Raw genomic sequence first — 18,502 nt, forward strand, 5'->3', positions numbered from 1 at the left:
CTGGTTAGCATGCCATCAAATGGATCTATTATTATTTTTATATTATTATTATTATTATTTTGGTTTGGCCCAGTCCCCCTAGACTGTCTCTCACAGACTCCAAGCACGTCTAGTTTCTCTCCCTGCCCTCTGCCATCTCCTGCAGAATGTCAGGAGTCCTCAAAGCAGCAGGCCAGTGTAGTGATGCTGATCTCCATGGGCTGATGGGGAAACAGAAGCTCAGAGAGTCGAGGGAAGTGACCCAGACCCATAGGTCATGACAGTGCTCCACCTTGGCTCCAGGTCCTCCAACAAATGCCCATTCTTCCCAAGCCACCCTGCCCATACCTTCCGCACGCAGTACAGAGCTGGCTCCATGCTTGGTACCACAAGCATGTGGTACCCTGTGCCAGGGCTGAGGCTCTGGAGCATGCAGTGCCTGGGGCACAGCGGGTACTCTGCAAATGAGTTCGAAGGGTCAGTTCATTCAGGGGAAAAGAGGCTTCCGTCCCCTCCAATTTTCACTCTGCTCAACAGTCAACCTCTCTTTAATATCATGGGTGGGGGGAGATTTAGGCACAGGAAGAGTAGTGGCCGACAAGACAGGTGTCTCTATCTCCTGGTACCAGGCACTTCTCAGCCCTGGAGGCAGTCAACGGAACTCCAAGGCAGCCCTGACCATAAAGGAAAGAGAAGCCGGCCCCACTGAGCCAGCCATCCAGTCCTGCCCTGGGTGATGGGCTCCACGTCCTGAATTCATTAAACTGCAGACACCAGAGTACTGTGATTTCCCTTAATTAATTAAAATATCACATAATAACCATTCTCTGATTTAATGTTCAAGAGGCCCAGGCAAAGGCTGGGAATGAGGAAATTCATTAGAGGAGACTCTGCTGCCGACTGATTTGCTCTTTCTTATTCGTTGTCCCTATATCACCCATCCCTGGGGGAGAGGGGAGAGCAATGGTTTTTAAAGACATAGGAATTAATTTCACCCTGAAACCTGAAGGAAAAAATCCACCTTGACTAAAACACCAGCCGTTTTTTGGTTTAAGGTAAAAAGTGGGTACATTTGGGATCAAACACTCACTTAAGAATTATTGTAGACCCTCCTATCCTTACGAGAGTGGACACCCAAAACTATGGAGTGTACCAAAGCCTCCATATACTGTGGGTTCCCTCTATGTACAATATATGCCTACAATGTTGAATATAAATTAGGCACAGTAAGGATTAAAACAATAACATAATAAAATAGAACAATAGTGATGTGCTGTAATAAATGTTACATGAATGTTTGTTTTCTCTCAAAACATCTTACTGGGCAGCCAGGCAGCCAGCTTCAAAAAGGCTCTTGGTATGTCGTGGCCCACTGGCACTTGGGCATGTGCCCTCCCTGCCTGGCGTCTCACAGCCTCCAGGCTCCTGGAGAATGCTGCTCAGTGTGTACCTGGGAGTTGACAGAGTTCAGATCAGTGAATGAGCTGGGAGCGGTGGTGCACCCCTGTAATCCCAGCAGCTCGGGAGGCTGAGGCAGGAGGATCGCAAGTTCAAAGCCAGCCTCAACAACTGAGTGAGGCTCTAAGAAATTTAGTGAGACCCTGTCTCTAAATCAGAAAGTAAAAAGGGCTAGGGATGTGGCTCAGTGGCAAGTGTCCCTGGGTTCAATCCCTGATACAAAATCATCATAATAAAATTAACTTCAGTGAGTGAATGGAATATTAGAATGCTTGTATAGCTGGACATGCAAATTCAGGGGGCCTTAGAAGAATCCATAGTGTCAGGGGTTTAGGGCTGGTGAAAAATTGCAAGTAAGGGGGGCAGGTATGAAGTGTAAGGGGGGTTGGACTGAAGTAGCTGATGTAAGCAGGGAAAAATAGGACAAGATGCAGGAGAGATGGCCGAGAAGTGTCAGTGGGACCTGGAGTAAATCTACAGCCACATCCTAGGACAGAAACCGCAAAGACCATCCTTGAAAACATTTATTTTCAGGGTGCAGGAATTGGGACATCATGGCATCTATGAAAATATGGGTAGAAAACAGGCTTGACAGGAGGGCTGGGGGAGGGGATCATGCTTCATGTTCTAGGTCTGAGAAGAGGTTTGGGGCTCTCCCAGGTGACAAGCCATTAAGTTGGATAATCATATTAATCTGCTTTTTTTTGGGTCTTGGTGAAAATTTCAGACAATGCAGCATTTATTATTTTATTCATGTTTGCACGTAGATATACTGTTAAACCCAGCCCCATGCGGTCAGGATACTTGGCACTTCCACCATGGGGCTCCAGCCGCCCTATTTTCTGGGTCTACATCCTGCTGTCTAATTTTGACAAGGCAAATTTGAGGTGATTCTATATATTTTTTTTTTTGCATGGGACCATCTTGCTCTAAGATGGAAGGGCTAGAAGGGGCCCTGGTGAGTAGTATCTAGTCCAAATGTCACAATCACAGGTGGAGAGACCAAGGTCCAGAGAGGGGAAAGGACCTGTCCAGGTCATGCAGCAGGCCAAGGAGAGCCAAGGCCCTCTTCTCTCCTTCTGTATCACACACTAAGTCACAGAGTGCCCACTTATCAGTCACAGACTCATGAGGTAAAGAGTCACAGTGGACACATGCCTTGTTGTGAGCCCTTTAGAATGACAAATACTACGTGCTTTTCCCTGGGAGGGAACAGTTACAAAAGGATTCATTCCCAAAGTGTAAAAAAAGCTACATGCACCTCTGTTTCCCCACTGTCCGCCCTGCTAAAAACTACATCTGCATATGAATCTAGTTTGCATCCAATTTTAAAAAACATACAAAAGGGGTTATCTACAGACACAGTTTTTTCCTTAGTCTTCCCAAACAACAAGATCCGTGGCTGGACTTCTCCATCATCCCGTGATCAATGTCTTGGAGACCCTGGAAAGAAAAGGGGAGTGGGGATTAGAGAAAAGAAGACTGTTCTGTTACGACCAACCCTGTGTTTATTGGGAAGTGGAGGGAAATTATCTTTGAATTCAGTATCCTCAGCACAAAAGGTGCAGATGGAGGGACTGGGAGCCTGAGAAGGGCTTCGTGGGGCTGCCTACCTATCTATTAACTACCTATCTATTATCTGTGTATCTACCATGAATTGAACCCCAGGGCACTTAACCTCTGAGCTACATCCCAGCCCTTTTCATTTTTTATTTTGAGACAAGATCTCTCTCAGTTGCTCAGGGCCTCACTAAGTTGCTGAGGTTGACCTCAAACTCGTGATCCTCCTGCCTCAGCCTCCTGAGTTGCTGAGATTATGGGCGTGTGCCACTGCACCTGGCTCTGTGGGGCATGTTAGACCAATGGGTGGATTTTCCAGGGAGGTGACTCCAGCCTGATATGAGAGGAGACTTTTCAGCCAGTGGAAAATGCCAGGTGGTTGTCTGGTGAGAGTGAGCTCTGTGCTCCTGGAGGCCTGTGAGCAAGAGCTGCTCCATACAGCATGGTGTCAAGGAAACACAAAACCTCAAAATGAAACAATGTGTGTATTATCTATATGGCATATGTTATTACAATGCACAAAATAACCTATTTTATATAGATGGATAAAATAAAAAGTCAAGTATCAGGAAGGCCTGATTTCCTAACTCTTTGCTGAATTCTAACTTCTTGGTTACACTTGCACATCTTTTTAGCCATTTCTGGGACCTCTAACTGCCCACAGACACCTTCCCTTGAACCCTAAAGCACTTCCTTCCTTGTTTTCCCCCGTTCTGGATGTTTCTCCTGCCTCAAGCCCGCACAGCTCCCCTGTTCCCTTAGCACTCTTCCTGATACCATAATAATGTTCACTTTCCATTTTTCTTGCATCCCCTACAGACCTGATGTAAGGCCTTGCTCACAGAGTGGGTGCAACAGCAGAGGCCAAAGGCATCGTGTGGCTGAGGCCACAGCCAAATCCTTCTGCTCTTGTCCGTTTGGGTTTTGTTGGTACTGGGTATTCAACTTGGGGTGCTTGACTACTGAGCTCCATCCTCAGCCCTTTTTGCTTTTTATTTTGATATGGGGTTTTGCTAAGTTCCCCCAGCCAGCTTTGAACTTGTGATCCTCCTGCCTCAGCCTCCCAAGGCACTGGGACTATAGGCGAACACTACTGCACCCGGCAAAATCCTTCGGCTTTTAAGAAACATATCATACTTGTTTCTAATTTTTCCTGTTCTATCCAGACCCTGTTGGTCTGTCTTAGTGACGGAAGCTGTTCATGGCTCTTCTTCCATCCCTGGGAAGGGACCGTGCATCCCTGCCCATGGATTGTAAGGAGGCAGGATGTGTATCACATCTGAGCAGAAACTTCAAAGGAGATTGTGTGCCTGGCCCAGCTTCCTGCTCGTCCCTTCTCCTGGAGAGTGGACATATTACATGTTGGGGCTGCTCCTCCAGCTGAGTCCTGGGCGAGCAGACATGGGGTGGAGTCACAGCAAACCCGGATCAGTGGCATGGAACGTGAGCAAGAGCTAAATGTTTGTGGCTGTGAACCAGCCAGGTTTGGGAGTTGTTATATAGCAAAAGTGGGCTAATTAAAGTGATTCATTTCCCAAGTTCACAGTTGTCTGAAGGCAGGGGACAGATGTGACCCCAGCTGTCACCTGTGTGACTAGGAAGACTAAGCCACCTGGCCAAAAAGAGATGCAGCGATCCTGCCTCCCTTCCCCTTCCCCCTGAGAGCCGTTGCTAAGCAGCGTACAGTATTGGGGCCAGCAAGACAAGCCTGGAGCTGGAGGGCTGTCCCATAAAGTGTCCTGGGAAGAGACAAATGAAGCCTAGCAGCCTTCTCTGCAGGAATGTTTCCACCTGGATGCCGTCACAATGACACTGTCTGCCCTCTCTCAGGGCTCAGTGGAAGCATTCCCTCCAGCCTCAGAAACTGAAAGCACCAGGGCTTTTCCATCTCATGGACACCCATCGTGTTCATGGCTCTGGGCATTGCACACTGGGAAACTCAGAGAGAAACGTGTGTGGTACCTAACAGAGGGTCCGCCTGCTCATCTTCACACGGCCCTGCTTTCCTCTGCTCTCCCCACTTATGTACTGTTCTCTTTCCATTACACATCTAATGACTGCCTCCGATCCCTTAGACGTGGGTGTAGGGACATTCAATGACTGGAATGTATACATTACCCCATCACAGGAGGCCTGCTGGAGCCGGGGAGAGGGAGCTTCTGTATCTATTCAGATCCAGGACGGTCACTGTGCCGTGGGACCTGGCCTCCCCGACCATGTTGGTCGCATGACACTGGTACACTCCTTCGTCTTCCTTTTTCAGAGGGTTGATCTAGAAATACAACAGACATGTTTAGATAGTTGTATGTGGTAGACAAAAGTGACTTCCTTTTTTAGTTTTTTTTTTTTTGGGGGGGCAGGTACTGGGGATTGAACTCAGGGCTGCTTTAACACTAAGCCACATCTCCAGACCTTTTTATTATTTTGTTTTGAGACAGGATCTCACTAAGTTGCTGAGGCTGGCCTCAAAATTGCAATCCTCCTGCCTCAACCTCCCAAGTTGCTGGGATTATAGGCATGTGCTATTGCACATGGCTTCCCTTATTTAGTTCTTTTTTTTGGTACCAGGAATGGCACTCAGCCACATCCCCAGCCCTATTTGATGTTTTATTTAGAGACAATGTCTCACTGAGTTGCTTAGTGCCTTGCTTTTGCTGAGGCTGGCTTTGAACTTGCAATCCTCCTGCCTCAGCCTCCTGAGCACCTGGGATTGCAGGCATGCGCCAATGCGACCAGCCCTTATTTAGTTCTTAATGGTATGGCCAAACACTTGCTCCTCTTTAGAATAAGACCAAGCTATTTCTCTTTTGCTTTGGCTGCCGAAGAGCACACAGTGAAATTCCTTCTTAGGAACCCTCTTGAGGAGCATGCTCCCTATTGTGACTCTCATTTTAATGATTCCTTTGCATTCCTGCCTTTATGTATATAAGCTACTTGGCCCTTTTATTGAAGTTGACAGATACAGATTATGAGGAATATACTGCAAACAAAAAGAACAAAAATCTACTGTCCAAAGAAGGACCCCATAGCATGTTCCTTATGTGGGTGACCTTTACAAAACTCCACCAGATATAACCTTTCCCCATCTTTCCTTGTAAGAAAATGAGGGAATGCGCACTGCATTCTGAGTCCCTCAGCTGGGTGAAGCATCACCAAACCTCCCAGGACTAGGGAGGATAAGACTTCCTTGGGGAGTACCCCTAAGTGCTCACCACCAGATGTATAACCGGCTCTCTTCTCTTGTGCTTTCTCTTGCAGTCACCGCTTCTATCACTCGCAAAACAGGCTACGCATGCCATCCCCCTCTGAACACACCAGTTGAACATTTTCAGCAAGTATTCGGCCATACCATTAAGAACTAAATAAGGGCTGGTCGTGTTGGCACATGCCTGCAATCCCAGGTGCTCAGGAGGCTAAGGCAGGAGGATTACAAGTTCAAAGCCAGCCTCAGCAAAGGCAAGGCACCAAACAACTCAGTGAGACACTGTCTCTAAATAAAACTAGCATCATTTTCAGGCCTGCTAAGGTCACAAGAAACCGAGGCTCAGAGAGGATAACTGTGACTGCTCAACATGGACCCCTAGCTCCTTGCTCCATGAGCCTTTGAAACATATGACATTCTCTTATTTTGGCAAAAATGCTGCAAGTGACATAATAGAGCCCTGCAGGAGGACTTGAATGTGCCTCTTCCCTCTATCAGTCACATGGGTATATTCGTTTCTCAAGCCTGCTGTAACAAACCGTCCTGGGCTCCATGGTTTAAAGCTACGCAAATCCATCATCTATGGTTCTGGAAGTCAGCAGCCCAAAAGAGTCTCAGTGAGCTAAAATCAAGGTGTCAGCAGAATTCCTAAGGCCCTAGGGGACAATCTGCTTCTTTGCTTTGTATAGCTTCTAGAGGACAACAGTGCTCCTTGGTTTGGGGCCCATCCTCCGTCTGCAGGGCCAGCACTGGTGGGTACAGTCCTGCACATCACACCACCCTGACGCTGCCTCCCTCGTCCTCATTTAAAGTCTCACCTTTAAATTGGGCCCACTGGGTAATCTAGCTTACTCCCCTCCCCTTTGTTTTGGGGTTCTGGAGATTAAACCCAGAGCCTCCTGCATGCTAGGCAGGTGCTGCACCATTGAGTAATTCCCCCCTAGCTTTTTATTATTTTGAGATAGGGTCTCACTAAATTGCCCAGACTGGCCTTGAACTTGCAATTCTCCAACCTTTAACCTCTTGCGTTGCTGGGATGATGGGCATGCCCACTGCCCCTGGCTCCTCACCCCATCTTAAAGTTGGCCATTTAGCAACCCCTCCCCCTCCACAGGTTCTGCACTTTAGGACAAAGACATCTTTTGAGGGCCACAGCAGCCGACCTCTTGTGCTCTCAGGAGGTACACAACCTGCCCCACCCACCTCAGGGCCACTAGATGGTCTTGTGAGCAATGGATAGAAACAGCTTTTTTTTTTTTCTCAGCCCATATTAGGACTGATTTTTTTTAAGAGAGAGAGAGATGAGAGAGAGACAGAGAGAGAGAGAGAGAGAGAGAGCGAGCGAGAGAGAGAGAGAGAGAGAGAGAGAGAGAATTTTTTAATATTTATTTTTTAGTTTTCGGCAGACACAACATCTTTGTATGTGGCTCTGAGGATCGAACCCGGGCCGCACGCATGCCAGGCGAACATGCTACCGCTTGAGCCACATCCCCAGCCCCTAGAAACAGCTTTGAAAAGGGTAATGTGTTACCCAAGGATCAAGGGAGCTCCATAGGGTAAGTCAGTAGCACCCAATAATCCTAAACACTCACCAAAATCCAGGCTGTGGCCTCGTGGTTGGAAGCTCGCACCTGGACAGCTATATTGGCGTGGTCCCCAGGTAACTCCTCCAGCACCTCAGTACCATCAGGGGAGTGTGTGACCTATAGAGCACGCAGAAACCATGAGCAGTGTAGAGAGAGGACTTCTGGATCAGGACGCCTCTCAGACATCCTCGCCACCGGCACGCTCTCACTGTCTAAAAGGCTGAAACCCTAACACAGCTCATTCCTAAATGTGCGTAGAGACAGCACCCCCTGCTGGACATCACCACACATCACCACTAAGGCGGCCGCAGTGGCAGAAGGAATTCTGCTGGTCTTTACTAAGAGGGCTGCTGAGACAAGGGGACAGAAGACAAAGTTGACTGGTCTTCAGGAAGATTTGGGTTTGGAAGGGGATTGGGGCTTCTGCCATCAGCCAAGCCTGCCAACCATTTAGCTCCACAGTGAAGCAGTCTCTTGGGTCCTAGCAGCTCTTGTAGGATAGGTGACAGCAGAACTTTCTGGGCACCTGAGGGACCAAATGACACAGGAAGGATTGCAATCCCACTCCCTTCTCCGGGGAGAGTGCTGTGGTTTAAGTTTCTGAGGCAGAAAGTGACATACCAGGTACCTTTTCCTAATCCTCTGGCCCCCACACAAAGATAAGCACACAAACCACTTAAAGAAAAAATACTTCCCACCCACACCTGCCTGGCAGTTTCTGTCTCTGTCTCTCTCGCACAGACACCAACACACACACACACACACACACACACACACACACACACACACACACAATGACGCACAAGTCTTGGAGAGAAATACCTTCCTCCATGTGATGGCTGGGGTGGGCACGGCCCTCACCTCACAGGACAGGTATGCCTGCGCCCCGGTGACATTGTGAACACTCCGGGGTGGCAGGATGACTGCAGGAGCTGGGAGAAGAAGACAAGGGAACACACCCTTTACCCTGGCGGGCCCCAAGCACCCCACCTCCACCACCACCCTGCCTGCTGAGGGCCTGGCGGGGCCCTGCCCTGCGCGAGGGATCATAGATGGGTGCTCTCTTCAGACCGGGATGGTTCTGCTGCTCTTGTGATCTGCTGCCTTTGTTTCACCACCAGGAAACTGGCAAGTTCCCAAGCTCAGTGGCAGAGCCTGGGTCTCAGCATACCCCCTCCCTGGCTGCCATCTGCTTATTCAGTTACAGGATGGGGGTGGCGGACTCCAAGAGCACCCATGTCACATCACCGACGGCAGAGACTTCAAGCAGATGGGCGTTTCTGTTTCCATGTGCGGGGGTGTTCCAAAGGAGAATGCCATGCCCCGTGGCTGCCACACCCTGGAGCTGAGCCCTGCCGTCCATTCCAGATGCCACCGTCTGCACGGGCACCACATAGACACCATGGATTCCCAGGCCCCAAGTGCAGACCCAGAGGCCAAGGGAGCAGAGCCAGGGCTGCTCGGAAAATGGGGCAAATGCCACTCTAGGTTGCCGGGATATTACAGGGGGAGGGGGAGGGTGGGCTCTCTGGAGGGGACCCAGGAGCACACTGGCATCAAGTTAAAAACTGTTAGTTCATGCTCCCTGCCCTGCTTCCTCCTGCCCCTGGCTTCTGCCCCCACTGGGCTGTGTAATACCCAGTCCAGCCTCCTCAGCCTTCAGACCCCCATCCAGCCTCCCCCCAGTGCCCTGCTTTCCCTCCGATGGAATACAGCCACCCCCACAGCTCCCCGGGTGGGCATCTCCCCCAGCCCACAGGGCCTGGCTGGGAACTCTACACAGGACCAGGGGCTGCACCTCTTGGCTCTGCTGAGTCCAGGTGTATCTATGCAGTCTCACCTGTGCCGACGGCCAGCTCAGCACCCTGGCATCCAACCCAGGTGTCCTGGGCAAGGTGCAAGGCGGAGGCCTGGCCAGTGAAATGCTCTTGGCTCAGGCCTCCTCCTCTGTAAAACGGGGATAACAACCCTGCTCCCGGGCTGCTGAGTGGGTCTACCCATGGAATGAGTGACAGAGCGAGACACAGGGGACGGGGCTCAGGTCTGGCCAACTGAGGAGACTAGATGAAGAAATCCCTGGCAAAGAAAAGAACAAATTCGTTCACTCCAGGGCCATCAAACTACAGAGGCTTGGTGACTCCGAGTCAACCCTGCTCTGAGAGGGGAAGGTCTTGTGCAGTAAAAAAGGAGAACTCAGGGACAGAAAGAAGCAGGGAGGAGGCTGGGCTGGTGCAGAGATCACCGGAGACCACCTGCCCTCCTCGGAGGCTCTCCTGGTAAAAAAGCTCAGCCTTACCTGGAACTAAATCTGCGTCTCTGTAATGGCCACCTGCTGACCCCGGGACTGCCCTCCGGAGCCCACAGCCCCTGGGTGCCCCACAGCTCTCCAGGGACTCCCCTCCCCACTCAGGAGGCTCCCCGCCACTCCTCTGCCAGGCCCATCTGCCTACCCTGTGAAGGACCCCCCCAGCCCATGCTTACCCAGAAGCCATGGACTTCTAACCTGCCCGCAGCCACACAGAGCCCCACACCCAGGCTTGCTGGCAGGGACGCCATCTGCGATGACAAAGAGGCTAATTTATTCACATCCTCCTGCCAGCGCCTCCTCAGCCACACAGGCGCTGGGATGCCACCTTCACCAAAGCCCAAACCCGTCCCCAAATGTCTCACTGCGGGAACAATCAGAACCACCTCTTATTCCAGAGCCCCCGGTAGATTCCAAGGGGACGCTCGATCACCGCGTTTCACTTCCATTCATGTAAAGTCATAAATTTTAAATGAGATTTCATCACTCCCTTTCAGGCCTAAATGAATAAACCAGCAAATCACATTTCCTCTTCCTCTCTCCTCGTGCTTGACCCTCCCTCTCTCCAACAACGACAATTAAGGACGACTGCCTTGGCAATACTGGGTCTGCCTGGATTGCATGGCAGGAAACACTATTTCTTTTTACAAAAGAGACCCCGCTCAAAGGAACATTGAACAATTATTTATTTATAAATTTGCATGTACCGACAGGGCATTCTTCTTGGTGCGTGGTTCACAGTTTTGACAAAGGCAGATCCGCAACCATTCCATTATCTCAAAAAGCACCCTCATGCCGTGCTTTACCATGATCATCTGCTTTTAATTATAACATGGTTGGTTTTAAAACTGAAGACATTTTCATCTGTCGCAGCTCTTCATAGTCAATAATATTCTCAGTAACAATGGTAATGACTACCGGCTTAACGTGGCACTTGCTGTGTGCTGAGGGTCTTTCTTTTACAACCAAGCACTGAGCTGTTCATCTTTCCAAGAATCTTCTCGGTTGCCAGATGGGGGCACTGCTTAAGCTGCCCATATATGTATTTCTTTCCTTTTGCCGGGGGGGGGGTACTGGGGATTGAACCCAGGGCACTTAACCACTGAGCCATATCCCCATTTTTTTTATATTTTATTTTGAGATAGGGTCTCACTAAGTTGCTTAGTGCCTTTCTAAGTACCAAGGCTGGCTTTGAATCTGAGATCCCCCTGCCTCAGCTTTTTGAGCTGCTGGGATAACAGGCTTGTCCCATGCCATACTTTAAAGTGAAACATTTGTTATCTGTATGGACTCCATTCTACAATGAGAGATTAGTTATTTAGGGGTTGTGCTGGGGGTTCCAAAAAAGAATCCTCAGGTCCAAAGTTTTACTAGGAGGATTCCTAGGACTCAGCATATGGTCCTACGGATGGCTCTGATTGATTTCAGCCAAGCATAAAAAGCAGATCACCAAAGGGCAATGTTACGACGTGGGGGACCTATGCTCCTAAGAGCTCGTTCCTTGGGGTTGCACTGAACACAACCATAGACAGAGAAAATGCATATGATGCACTGTGTGCCTGAAAGCGCACAAGGGACTGTGCCCCTTGCTTGGACAGCCCAGTCCCCATTATTACCCTAAATATATGACATGGGGATGCTACCAGAGGCAGGAGGGACAGTGTGCTATCTGGGACAGAGGAATCCCGCTTTGAATTCTATCTGTACCATTTCCAGTGTCATGATTTGGCCCTTCCCCCTTTTTATTTATGTATTTGTTTGTTTGTTTGTTTATTTAGTAAGTACCAGGAATTGAACCCAGGGGTGTTTAACTACGGAGCCACACCCCCAGCCCTTGTATTTTTCATTTTGAGACAGGGCCTTGCTAAAAGTTGCTGAGGCTGGCCTCCAACTTGGGATTCTCCTGCCTCAGCTTCCGGAGCCACTGGGATTACAGCTTTCTTTAAAAAGGGCACAGGAGCCCCTTTATCCCCTTGCCCATTCCTCGTGGGCTGCTGTGAGAAGGAAGAGTTCCAAGACCTCCACAAGGTTACAGAGGGATCCAAAGTTGTGGCCGGCTGTCTTACCTCAGGGGCAGACTCTTCCATGGTGCCTGGCCTGACTGCAACCCTCTGCTGGCTTCTGGTGACAGAGCCCATCAGGGTTCTTCCTGGAGGCACCAGAGGCCATGACCCACACAGCCTTCACCCTGGCACCCACACATCTTCTCACCTTACCATTGCCAAAGCCTCCATAATCCCTGAAGAACCAGGTCTTTCCTTCCCACCTGCTTTTGTTAAGAATAACATGGCTCTTAGGAGGGAGACAGCACCTGGTCCGCCCAGCCTCTGTGCAAGCTTCATCTCTCTAGCTCCTCCTTGCTCAATGCTTCTGTCCTTCTGCTCGAGCCAACAATGGCCCTAGAAATAGAGAGGGCACAAATCCACCCACCGGAAGGCTAACCGGCAGGTCACATGGCTAGCCACCAGGTGCGCATGGTCACAGGAGGCAGTACCATAGTGTGGGCAAACAGAAGCGGAGGGAGACTCAAACACCTGGGGTCCAGGTGCTGAGCCTTCAGGACTGGGCAAGTTGCTAACCATTTCCTCCCTGTGTGCAAATGAAGAGAGTGTCCGCTGCCCCACCCTCTGGGGGGCAGGCAGATAATGGATGTGACCGTGGGGATCTGCAGAGATGAAAGGGATCAATATTATTATTATCGTGTGAGGTGATCGGTCTCCCTAGCCCGTCAATTAAATGGGTCCTCGATGGCTGGAATAAAAGATCTTCTCAAATGCCTCTGAGAGTTCTTTAAAGTTAATGGTGCTAGGGAAAGAGAGAATATCCAAAGTCATCCCCCAGGCCTCATCTGCTTGTATTAAGAAGTGCACAACCAAAGAGTTTAATAATCAACGCACTGAGCAGCCCCGGTAATTTATGCTAACAGTCACTCTATGACGTGGAACAGCTTAATCCCGCTCCCTGCAGCCCGTGCCTCAAATCCCCTCCCTTGGCAATGAAAGGCTTTTGAACATGAGGCCCCTTTCTTTGTCCCTCTCACAAAGTGGCATTTCGCTGCCTCTTCTGGTTACCTGGTAACACTGCGGTGCCTTGGGTTTCTAAGTGGAGCTGGAATTTCAACCAAGGTGAATTTTCTGAGATTCAGGATCTCAAGAGCTCACTGCCGCCACAGGGGCTTCATACACTGCAGGCAAGAGATGGATGGCAGGGAGCCACAAGGAGCCAGGCAAACCTGGGCTGCCTTCAGCTGGGGTGGCCAGGTGGCTCCCAGGAATTCCCTTCTGCATGCCTCAGTTTTCCCTTCTATTAAACGGGAGTGAGACTTCTCGGATGAAAACAAAATTATTTGCAAAAACCCAGTAAGAAGATGGGTGCAAAAAACAATGTCCAACAGTAAAGAATTATTTATACACGAGCCTTTAATCATTGTGTGGATCAAAGGATCACTGTCATTTTTAGGCAGTTTGGGGCATTTCAGAGCACAGAAGGAAAGAGCAGCATTTAAGTCCCCAAACTGTTTCCCACTGGCTCTCAGGGGCATGTGTCAGACACTTCTCTACACTGGGAGGAGCCTAATTAATACTTAATAACCCCTTGCTCTGGTCAAGTTAAGGGTGATTTTCTCACCAATATTAAAGCAGAACAGCTCAGCTCTGACTCCTGTTTTCCTTCAACCAGGGTCCCCAGGGGCATTGTTAAAAAGTGCTCCTGCTGTGTCTTCTGAATTAAAGATGGCTTTAGGGCAGCACAGAATGAGGTGTCATTGTGGCTAGGAAAAGGAAACATCTCCCTGTCTACACCTTCAGGCCTTACCAAGACACAGGCGGGGTGGGGGTGGGGGTGTCCCACAAGCAAGTCAGCACAGAAGGTGACAGGGCACGGGTGTCAGGTCTGACGGGTGTCAGGTCTGACGGGTGTCAGGTCTGACGGTGTATGACACAAATGCTGGTGGGAAGGACAGCTGAGCTGGGGAGCCAGGACGCCTGTCCCTGATAAGGTCATGAAAAGCAGCTTCTGAATTGCTTCCGTTTGGCCCCAAGTACATCTTTATTCCTGGGGACTGAGCCTGGGGAGGGCCTCAGAGCCCATAGATCAGAATTGAGAGGCTGTCACATTTACTTGTCATTTGGTAATTTTCAATGAATTAGGGGTCTGGGGTTTCCATCTGCCATCTGTCCTTACTCTGGTAACCATGACAACCACCATCTGCCTGACTATCAAGTCCTGTCCTGAAAGAGCACTGGATAGGGTATCCCTGGGAGCTAGTCAGCCTTCACTGGACATCCTGGACAAGTCCCCTGCCCTTGTTGGGCCTCAGTCTCCTCTGCATAATAGAAAATTTATTCTACATGTCTTTTAAAGTGTCTTTCTCTTAAGAACAGAATACCACTCTAGGGAGAAATGATCTGAGACCATCAGCACTGGGTGGATTCTGGGGGAACCAGGTCAGCATTTCTTACTTCTCCTGAATGTGGACTGTTACCTGTCTGCAGACAAAGAGAACTGCTGTCTGTGAATTTAATGCTGAGGAAAGCAGATTATTTAAAAAAAAAAAAAAAACCCAAGTGTTAGGCAAGGACAGGACCATTTAAGTGCCGCAGGACAGAAACAAGAGTTTGAGGGAGAAGGGACCTAAACAATAGCTCCCGGGGGCTGACCTGGCCAGAGAGGAGAAAGAAGGCCACTCAGAAAGCCCCCCAGCTCTGTCTTGCACTGGGAGCCCAAGGAGGAATAGCCATGGCCATTTCCTGTCAACTGCGACTGCACAGAGCGGCACATGGTCTTTGTTTCGCAGCCAGGAGACGTCCTGCCCCATTTCCAACAAGCCCTTGAATCTCCTGGACTTGAGTACATCTACCTGGAATACGTTGGAGAGGTAGGAATATCACAATATTAGATGCTTCTTAAGGCCTAGAAAAAGCTTCACCCAACCCTGAGGCTTCCATCTTGAAGCCTAAGTCATTACACTGACTTAGGCATTTAGCCTGTACTTGGTCTCCAGGTCCAGGCCAGAATTCCTCCCCAGAATTGAAGCCCAGGGTAAGCCACATTCCTGTGGACTCACCAGCCACAGACTTACTCGCCCTGAACTCTCCACTGCCCTCTCCAGGCAGAGTAGACATGAGCCGTTCTCCAAAACCTCATGGGTGGGTCATGTCGGCACTAAGGCAAAGTGGGCTAGCAGAGCAGGGTGCTTTGCTGGACATTCCTGTATACTAATGTTTTGGTTTATTTCTATTTGATTTTTAAGAATTACACAGAGAATTACACAGGCAATTATGGCACCCAGATATGGTTGTATTGCAATGTTAATGAAGTTTAAGTTTCTAAGTCCCTGGCAATTCATAATTTTCTATTCCTTTCCTTAAAGCAGGACTTTTCCAGTTGTATGTGTGTTAGACCCACAAAACCTGGGTCTGCCTCTGATTGTGCAATATCTTTTCAGAGCTTAGGTCTCCAAAGGGCTCAGCTGTTCTGGGTGGCAGCTCCCTTTCCTAAGGGAGCCTGGGCCTCCCACAAAACCAGGATCCCTGGTGTTCTGTCCTGACTACTCCCGAGTTCCTCCAAGGAGCTCCTGCTCGTCCAGTAGCCTCACCTCTTCTTCCTCTCCATTCAAACAATCCACCTGGCACAGGACACCTGGGAACACCCAATGAGAAACCCTCTCCTCAGTTCCCAGTTTCCCTGGGACAAAGAGGCCAGCCTGCAAATCACTGTATGAGCAGGCACCTAAGTACCAAAGAGGGCAGCAGGCTTATCAAAACTTCCTCTCTCTCCAGGGTTGGTGTCTCCAAGCACTTGATAAGCGAGCGCAGGATGTGAATTTCCACCCTGGTCTCCCCGAACAGCAGCAAAATGCGAAATACTGTTCCCCAAAAGGAAACTGAGGCCCCAGGCAGTCAGATCCACGGTTGTGCAGAAGGATCCTTTGCCCCCCATCCTTGAGAATTGGGGTCCCACTTTCTCTACCCGCCAGGGCCCTGGGACGCCAGAAGACTCACCAAGCTCGCAGGGGCCGTCGCGTGCCTTATGAAGGTGGCTGGAGTGCGCGCGGAGCGCGTGCCTGGCGCGCAGACGAAGCGCGCATACACTGGGGTAGGAGCGGCCGTCGGAGCCACAGACAGGACCGCGCTGAGCACACACGCAGAGCCCGGTGCCCTCGGGCGCCGCCCCTGCGGCCCGGCTGGCGCACACCAGGCCGGGGCCGCAGCGCGCGCCTGCCCGCCCCCCGCAGCTGGCGCCCTCCGCGCCCAGGCAGCGCACGCAGCAGCCGCACTCGTCGCGCGCAACGATCCCAGGCTCGGGGCAGCGCGCGGGCGCGGGGCAGTTCTCTGAGCGGCACGGACCGCACTCCGGGTGCCGACCGCCCGCGTCCCGGAGCCCGAGGCTGGGGACCAGCGGCGGCAGCATAAGCAGCAGCGGGAGTAGCGGCGACAAGCGCAGCATGGCCTGCTCCGAGACGGCAGTGGCGCCTCTGCTTCGCGCTCCGCTTCGTGCGTGCGGCGCAGCCACCCCGCCCGCCCCGCGGCCGCTGATTGGCCGGGTCTGCACCGCGGGGTGTCAGCCGGCTGCAGTCCGGACCCCGGACCCCAGCAGCGCTGTGGCCTCGCCGGCTGCCCGGGTCTTGGAGCCAAAGGCATATTGCAAGACCAGCTTTCCGACATCCGATTAAACTCTCAGGGAAACCAAGACCCAGTCCGAGCGGGAACTTTCCTGAGGCTGCTGGGGCATTGGATGCCCCGGCTTCAGCTGCAATGCTGGCTCCAAATTTTACATTACAGGAGGACGCGCTCTTTTATTTTACGTTCAGTATATTTTCAGAATTTTATTTTTAATAGGGAATATGTGGTTGAATTTTCAGATTTTACAAAAAGACGAATGATGAAAACAGGGTTTCTCTCTTATCTTGAATCCCACCCCCTATTCTGGTTTATAAAGGCCAGTCTTGCTATCAGGTTCTTAGATATATAATGTTTTGTGTCTATTAAAACATTTATGATTTATAAGCTCTCTCCTTTAAAATATTTCACAGCTTCCCCACCGTGTTTCATCTCTGAAATCCAGCTCTTGTACAATTGATGGCATGGTTTAATTGGTGGTGTGTGTTTCTTAATGCTACATAAATTCATGACGTATCTTATGGTCATGGGTGACTTCGTTTAGATGAGCTCCAGTGATATATTTTGGAGTTCAAGTGAAAGTAGCCTTTGGGCAGTTAAGTTTTGCAGTGTTTGGTTGCACACAATCGGAGTTATTGAAACTGGTTGTTTTCTGTTCTTTTGTTACTGCAAACAATGTTCCAATGAAGTCCTGGTGCACAAGTGTCAGGGTGCCTGAGGTCCCCTGGGGAAAGCATGTTGGAGAGATGCAGGTTCTTGCCGTCAGTTATTCCTGCTGCCCATAAACCTACTCTGATCTGGGCTCTGTACACCCCCTCTGGCCTTAAGGAAGTCTTGGCTGCTGGGATTTGAGGAGCAGCCAAGTTAAGATGCTGAACAGAGAGAGGAACTTGCTGGCCAGGCTCTCTGGGAAACTAGAAAATAGGTGGCTCCATAGGTAGTGAGCTCCCTGTCAATGGAAAAGTTCAAAGATGTCTTGCTACCTCATATTTGCCCTGGGCTGTCTTTTTGTTTGTCTTTTCCTTTCTTTCCTTTGCTGAGCTCCTAGAGTGGAGAAAGCCTCTGGTGCCTGGGAAGACCAGCTATAACACCGTTGGGTGGTGTCCAGTTTGCTCCCCAAGCCCAGTTCTTTCCGGGTTTGCAATTTTCCAGGGAGTGTTCATATTCTCAGAAAGGAGCTCCTTTGGAGGACACTTTTTGTGTTAGGCAGAGCAGAGCCACCTGGCCAGTCGACTCTAGTTCTTACCTCATAATCAGCCACCTAGAGTAGAGATGGTCAGGTGCCACAGGGGTGGGAGGAAGCAATGGTGAGGAATAAAGGTGACCATGTTGGTAAAGTGCCCGGCTCAGCTCTCAGTACTTACTAGTGGTTACTTTCCATCGCTGTCTTTACCTGGAATGGCCTTTTAACCGGTTCACATCCCTTGACTTTCTGTGCCCGTCTGCAAGTCTCTCCTTGGGAGATATTCATTCTGGGTGAAGATTTCCTCCTGGAGTTGGTCACTACAGCAAAAGCTGGAGCCAGGTGTGGTGATGCATGCCTGTAATCCCAGGAGTTTGGGAGACTGAGGCAGGAGGATGTCAAGCTCAAAGCCAGCCCCAGCAACAGTGAGACGCTAAGCAACTCAGTGAGACCCTGTCTCTAAATAAAATACAAAATAGGGTTGGGGATGTGGCTCAGTGGTCAAGTGCCCCTGAGTTCAATCCCTGGTACCCCCCCCAAAAGTTGAAACAACCTACCCGCGCACTGGCAGGCAATGATTAAATAAACTATGGATTATGCAGGCATTAA

The 18,502-nt window shown here is 50.3% G+C and overlaps 1 protein-coding gene across 1 annotated transcript; it reads right to left on the reverse strand.

Annotated features, from left to right (window-relative positions):
- Positions 1 to 1,948: 1,948 nt before the first annotated feature.
- Positions 1,949 to 16,593, reverse strand: Igfbpl1 (insulin like growth factor binding protein like 1). The gene is made up of 5 exons (XM_005326357.4): positions 16,093 to 16,593; positions 8,608 to 8,717; positions 7,792 to 7,902; positions 5,116 to 5,269; positions 1,949 to 2,880 (listed from the first exon to the last, which is right to left on the reverse strand). The coding sequence occupies exons 1-4, from the start codon at positions 16,535 to 16,537 to the stop codon at positions 5,120 to 5,122; spliced, it is 816 nt and encodes a 271-aa protein (XP_005326414.2). The 5' UTR covers positions 16,538 to 16,593; the 3' UTR covers positions 1,949 to 2,880; positions 5,116 to 5,119.
- Between the last annotated feature and the right edge of the window lie 1,909 nt (positions 16,594 to 18,502).

Source organism: Ictidomys tridecemlineatus, chromosome 4 (assembly GCF_052094955.1).
Source record: "Ictidomys tridecemlineatus isolate mIctTri1 chromosome 4, mIctTri1.hap1, whole genome shotgun sequence".
NCBI lineage: Eukaryota > Metazoa > Chordata > Mammalia > Rodentia > Sciuridae > Ictidomys > Ictidomys tridecemlineatus.

Bases quoted from the DNA above. Each gene is read 5' to 3' on its own strand.
- Igfbpl1 (XM_005326357.4), bottom strand. From the start codon at position 16,537: ATGCTGCGCTTGTCGCCGCTACTCCCGCTGCTGCTTATGCTGCCGCCG. The intron at 8,718-16,092 runs GTGAGTCTTCTG...TTCTTCTCCCAG, and splicing joins CGACGGCCCCTGCGAGCTTG to CTCCTGCAGTCATCCTGCCA. The intron at 5,270-7,791 runs GTGAGTGTTTAG...TTGTATTTCTAG, and splicing joins AGGCCACAGCCTGGATTTTG to ATCAACCCTCTGAAAAAGGA.